Source organism: Myodes glareolus, chromosome 19, assembly GCF_982192425.1.
Source record: "Myodes glareolus chromosome 19, mMyoGla1.1, whole genome shotgun sequence".
Classification (NCBI taxonomy): Eukaryota; Metazoa; Chordata; class Mammalia; order Rodentia; family Cricetidae; genus Myodes; species Myodes glareolus.
The window spans coordinates 5191212-5198008 of record NC_142044.1 but is presented as its reverse complement, the minus strand read 5'-3'; the positions used below and the strand labels follow the sequence as shown (position 1 = coordinate 5198008).

Sequence of the window (6797 nt, the reverse complement as noted above, 5' to 3'; positions counted from 1 at the left end):
TAATTATGAAACAAAAATACAAAATCCCAAATAGTGAAGACCTTGCAGGCTAGCTTTCTGAAAGGGAAGAGCAGTGGAGACTAGCTCTCCCTCTTGTAAGCAGTACACGGTGAGGACAGGACCACCACATTTCAGGAATGTTAAAGGCCAGTACCGCCTATCTTCAGACCATGGCAGAACAAACAAGTCAGAGTGCGGTCTTTATGATTATGAATGTTAGGGAACAAATAAAGAATTAGACAAACGACTAATGCTGCATAGTTTTGCTACACTTTATTCAAAACTGGCCCCTCTTCTTATTTAAGAGAACTAGGCATCCGGTGTCCAAATATAAATATCACCATGTGTTGGAAAAATAACCCTCAAATTTGTGCTCTGGCTCAAGTTTGGCACAATTAAATCCTATGCAAGTCAGACACAAATGCTCACAGCTCGGCAGTAGTGAAGCCCTGAAAGCAGTCCACTGAGTTAGACTGTGCCTTCACTGAGCCCGTACTACAGTGACATCCTCTCAAGTCACACACACAGCACACTGCGCACAGGTTCTTTATTCTGTCCTGTGGGGATCAACAGTGCTGACAGAGAGTTGGGAAAATTCAGAACGCACACCCAAATGTTGTCACATTGCTCTACATCACAACTTAGTAATTACTAAACAGTTATGTCTACTAAATACAGTGAACAAAACGGTATGTTTACACCATTCTCCTGTAAACAAGGCTGTGCACAATAGTAACACACAGAATTATGCATACCATGATATCAAGGAGGAAAATACCTCTTTAAATAAGCTATTCTATTTATAAATAAACTCTGATTTTTTTCAGTACACATTTACAGACCTGATCAATAAAAAGAAACAATATATATATATATATTTTCTTTTCCTTTAAAAAGCAAATGTTGAGATGTGGACCACATAAGAAAATTCACCTAGGGAAAAGGGAAGGAGCAAGCAGAGGGCATGAGGTTACGAGACTTAATTCTGTGAGCACACACCAACACAAGAACAGGACTGTCTAGGAGGAGCTCATTTTTACTTGAATTCCAGCAAGTTGCAATCAATCTTGTAATATACATAGGGGTAGTATTCTTGCTGACTCAGGTTTAGGCCAGGAATATCCATAGGAGCCTACGGAGAAATCACAAACGCCAGTTAGCCCCTGACAGGACCTTACATGGACCCCTCATCTGGCTGAAGCTAAGCATTTACTAATTTAATCTGAGTTAGGCATTCTCTTTGCTTTAAGCACGGGTAGAGTCTGAGGCTGCTGAGTCAATTGGGAAACACGGCGCGCAGGAAGGCCGGACTGAGCAGAGTTCCAGTGCTGAAAGCTGTGACTGAACCGTGACTGAACCGTGTTTTATCATGTAAACTGTAAAAGTTAACTTTTCAAATCTTGGATTTAGGGGATAAGGCTTACAAAATGTAGTATCCAAATAAACCAAGTGTGGTTTTAAAGATTTCAGGTCTATTTGTGCCTTGTAAGAATTTACTGAGAGCAAAGTTTGTCCAAAGACTTAGGATTCTTATTTTCTCCAAGATTTTATGAAAAGATAGCAAGTCATTTCCTGCATTTTCTCTTACCAGAACCCCTAATTTCTCATTATTCCAATACACACACGAGATACCACCTAAAGTGAAAACAGCAAGGTATGTGTAATTTAAACTGTGAATAAAAGCCTGCTGACATGGTGACACACACTGTTGTCATGTTCAGAGCGGCGTGAACACGGGCTCTTCCTCCACAGGACCTGGTGCCTCCCGCAGGGCTGCTCACAGCTGCCCACAGCTCGACTCAGAGGACCTGCCTCCCTCTTCCGGCCTCTTGAGTATTAAGCACTCACTGATGTTCAGACATGCATGCAGGCCAAACACACTCAAACATAAAACTTTAAACCATTTCAGAGAAATGGCGATTCCCTTCAAAATGATCAACCTGAGCCAAAGACAAGGGTGCTCGCCCCCAAGCCTCCCAATGACCTAAGTTTGAACCCTGGGACCCACATGGTAGAAGGAAAAGTAACACACACACACACACACACACAAAAAAAAAACCATACACATGGCATATGTGTATCCTCCCAAAACAAATAAAAAAATGTACATTGCTAATCTATTGACTCCATTATTTCTACCAAACAAAATTAAAATAATTTCTTATTTTCTTTCTCTTTGCAATCTATAGTTTTAAGAACTAGAAGTGAAGATTGTTTCTGAACTTCTGCAGCTGTGAACATCTGATCCATCATAAGATAATCATGGGCTTCTACAAACAAGAACAGCTGTACCTAGTGTATAAAAAAGAAAGCCCTTGCTGAGTCTCCCCGCGGGAGACACTCAGGGAACAGAAGCGGCCTGGGTCATGCACACACGGGCCGCCCTCTTGAGTGAACACTCATGCAGCAGTGCCTTCCGTCTGCTGAGCCTCCGTGTACTTACATCGATGATAGCGGCTGCGCTGCTGTCGAGGTGCTTGTACAGTTCATATAAAACTTCTCTTAGTTTCTTCACTGTTTTCTTGTTAGGCTGAAGGAGCATCGCCTGGAAGTTCACCGGCAAACCATACCTTAAAAAGCAGCAGAAGTGGTACGGAGCGTAAATGCACACAGGTATTTATATCCCTCTCTGCAAGGCTCTCTGCAAACACAGCGTGCATCATGTTAATAATCCCTTTACAAGTCTGCACTAGCATGTAAAAACACTGAGCCACTTTGGGGGTGGCAGCTCACGTCCATGATCTCAATGCTGAGGAAGCTAAGACAAAGGCTTGGGTGCATTTGAGGCCAGCCTAGGCTTTAGCAGAAGGGAAAATAAGCAAACCAATCATGCAATTAATTTTCAATTTCACAGTAAACTACAAATATGCCCAGTACATAAAAATAACATAGGGCTAGATGTTTATAATTAAAAATTGGGACTTTCTATACCTACTTTAAACATTTTTAAAAATTTAAAGATGAGAAGCATGGTTGCAGGTAAGTTTTTAAATAATTTCTAATAGGAGCAACATGTACAGAGGAGCAAAACACATTTGGGGGGGGTAGGGGAGGGCGATGGGAGGAGGTGGAAATTTTTAATAATAAAAAATTTGCTGAAAAAAATAAAAATAAAACAAAAAAGACATTTAAATTCTATACCATATCTTAAAATCAAACTACATGCAAAATATCTGAAAGAAATCTTCATTTAAACAAACATTGGCTTTAAAAAAAAAGTTAAGGTCTCACTAACTGTGTAAACCAGAAGCTGGCCTTGAATCCAGAGATTTTCCTGCCTCTGTGGCCTGCCTGTAGGGATTAAAAGTGTGAACCACCCCACTCAACTTGTTTAGTACCTTATAATTAATTCACTCTGCACTTAATTACCAATCATGTACCACACAAGATGTACTCAGTGAACTGAGCTCCAATGGATATGATGCCCACTCTTCGGGACTTCATGGGCACTGTGACACACAAGACGTGCATAAAGGCAAAATACCATACAAATGAATTTTTAATGATAGTGCACACCTAATTACAATGGAGCTAGAGCTAAAGGTTTCTTTGCGTAGTGCGGTCCATCACTGCACACTCCTTGGGTGATTATCATGGAAATGACTGGGTTACTGGTTCAGTATTTACCAAACTGCCTTTGCATTAGCGGAGTTCAGGCCTTTCTAATTACAGGTCTAAGCTCTACTATATAAGGCTGTGCTGCATCACACATCCCAGACTGCACCAAAGGCCATGTGGAGCAAGCACAGCAGTGGTGGGGCACTCAGGAGGCCTATGGTAAAAATGAGTTTGAAATCCGCCAGGAAGAGACTGTATCAAACAAAACAAGTGACCATGCTGAATAACTGATACCACAGAAACCAGACAAGCACATAGCATAACTGTGTACCCCACAATGAAAACACTAACTACTGCTCAGACCTCCTCTCATCAATGCTGGGATTACAGGTACATGACCACACATTAGAGACAGAGTGCAGCAGTGTGGCTCTCTTCTCCTGAGCCTGGTGTTAAAGGACAATATGCACATGACAAGCTGTGTGACCCTGACAGTCACTGCCTCCTGTCTCTGTGGCTGCTCCAATCACCTTTGCATGGCTGCAGTCATGACAGAGAAGTACACTGAACTCTACAGCTCCAACTTTCTCAACTTTCTTACCTTAAAACAGACTCGACGAAAACCCTTAGTGCTTTTATATGAATCCACGCAATAAACGCCTCACTGAAATTCACTTTAAGCCACCGCACAAGTGGTCCCTTTAAAAAGAAAAAACACAAAATTACCACAAATTTGGTTTGCAAATGGCAATTAGAAAAGTCAAACTTTTTAAAGAAGTAAATAGCCACATTATGCAAGTTTCAGGTATTACACTGGACACCCTACCCCCTTCCTTCACGCTCTTAAATGAAGGGTAAGCTACCACGCTGTACCCTCAGCAGACTCGGGTGAGCCGGGCTTACTGACAGCAAAAGGCATGTCTTCAGGAAAGCAGTTAAAACTGGGTTTGAACACACAACCTAATACTCAGTTAGTTAATGCACTTACAGAACTCAGCCTGCAGCTTCTCACGACACAGATATTCCCCATGCCTTCTTCTGAGGCTCTGAAACCTGCTCATCTTCTGCGTTCTCCTGCTTCCCTGACAAAGCAAGTTCTTGTTGAACTTGCACTTAGCACAATCAAAAACTTCTGTAAAGACAATCCCTCTCCTGTCCACCTATAAAGACATCATTACTGACTCAGCTACCACTTAAATTAGGTAACGTATGGAATCATTTGGATGTGCCAAGCAATTAATTAAGGCAAAGAGGATACAATAAAGTGAAAAGTTCTGATCAAAATGTTTGCTCTTTGATCTGCTGTGGGCAACGGCACTGACATTTACTTGCTACAAAGAAGAGCAGGCTGGTGGGCAGCGAGCAGCGTCAGCCTGGCCCCTGCTGTGAAGAAGGCCTGCACTGGACTTGGGGTGTGCTTCACACAGGCATCTCTGGCACACAACCCGAGCTTCTGGGAATTCATACAGATGGACATCAATACATATGGTTTTTCTTTTTCTTTCTTTCTTTTTGAGACAAGTTCTCGTGTAGTCAAGAATGACCTAGAATTTCCTGATATTCCTGTTTCTTCCTCCAATGCTGGGATTACAGGTATATGCCACCACAACCAGTTTTTGTCAGTGTGGCACAGGGCCTTTGTAAGTTAGTTAAGCACTCTGCTGAGCCGTACCTTCAGTCTCAATACATTCATTTTTCTAGTACCAAATTATAAACTGCTTTTCATGATGTTTCTCTCTGAGACTCGGTATCTCTAGAATGCATTTTTCCAGTTTCCTAAGACTCAAAAGTAAAATAAACTCTAAAAGTTCCAATGAAGATTGCAACAGGAGCGCAATGGCTCTGGGTAAAGGACATGTGCTGTGCACATATAAAGACCTGAGGTCAGATCCCTGAACCCAAGTTAAAAAAAAAAAAAAAGCCAGGCATGGACACACACGTTTGTAACCCCAGTGCCGTGGGAACTGGTAACCGGTTGGGATCTGATGTTTGCTGGCTGCCTATAATCCCAACACTCTGAAGCTGAGTCAGGAGAATCACCAAGAGCTCAAGACAGCTCTGGGCCACAGAGTGAGCTCTGCCTGGCCTCTGGGATGAAACCTATCTCAAAAAAGAAGTAAAGTAACCAAAATCAACTATCTTAAAAGGAAAAACCAGAACTTTTGCCCTTTTCCAAGTCAAAGACAGGCAAGAGCACATATGGTCTGCTGAGCTCTGGCCATGCTAAGGAACGTCACATACAAACTGCTTCTTCTTGTCCGTAGACAACCTGTTCATCTCTTCCTTATCTGCTTTCATCTCCTCCTCGTTATACTGGAAGTCACGAACTATGAACCTGAATTTGGAGCAAAAAAAAAAAAAAAAAAACAAACAAGTTTGTCCACACCACATACAGCCAATCCAACAGATTAAGATCACGTGCATATATCTATGAGAAGCACAGACAAACTTACTTGTTTTCTCTGGCTTTGTGTCGGAAATCATCAACTGCTTTTCTAAACAAGGTGACGTTACACAGATAACTGTCTTGGTCCTCTGAAAGAACACTAGAGGGGGAGAGTCACTGTGAGTTATACACTATTGTGAATTCAGAAATGGGAGGAGCTCAAAGCAGTGCCTCCCTCTTCATCTGCACTGCCTCCAACAGGGAAGATGGTCCTGTCTACGATGCTCTCTTGTTAGGACGCCTACACACCCTCCCTTACACTTACTAAACGCCCTCTTCCCTAAGGGAAGCCACACTACAGAGCACACTGCTCAGTTTCTAGCACCAGGCTGGCTGGTCAAACTGTCGGTTCTTGTCTCATGGGCTATTTCTATTTCATCCTCTTTCCGGTCCAACCCAGCAAGCCCATCAGGTCAGGCTCGGCTGCTCCACCGCCATCACCTCACACCCCAGGTATTCACTCCAATCAGAATTTCACAAGCAACAATCTCAACAGCTCCGAATGAATACACTTCTGTGTGCCGGGCTCCTTTTTAGGCTGGACGGGGTCAAGGAACTCCTAACTTCCAGCCACAGCTCTATGGACATCACTGCAGAAAGACTTTCCAGACACAAGCGCCAGGAAACTCCAGCTGTCACAGAAATGTGATGCCCAGTCTGCCTTTTGTAAGCTTCTGGTGCAGGTAACGGAAACCAGGTCCTCCTACATGTTGGGCAAAAGCTCTACCATCGAGCGACCCCCAGTCGCTCCAATCAGACAAGTTAAAAAGCAGAGGAGAGGGGCATGGTGGTG

At 42.9% G+C, this 6797-nt stretch overlaps 1 protein-coding gene across 2 annotated transcripts in view; it reads right to left on the bottom strand.

Moving 5' to 3' along the window:
* Positions 1-258: 258 nt before the first annotated feature.
* Atp6v1c1 (ATPase H+ transporting V1 subunit C1) overlaps positions 259-6797 on the bottom strand; it is a 32438-nt gene continuing 25899 nt past the window's right edge. For both annotated transcript variants that reach the window (XM_048457129.3, XM_048457130.3), the window contains exons 9-13: positions 6012-6104; positions 5800-5893; positions 4160-4257; positions 2444-2570; positions 259-1132 (exon numbers count right to left, since the gene is read on the bottom strand). In XM_048457129.3, the coding sequence (XP_048313086.1) occupies positions 1037-1132; positions 2444-2570; positions 4160-4257; positions 5800-5893; positions 6012-6104 (508 nt within the window). In that variant the 3' untranslated portion in view covers positions 259-1036. The remainder of the gene's footprint in view (positions 1133-2443; positions 2571-4159; positions 4258-5799; positions 5894-6011; positions 6105-6797) is intronic.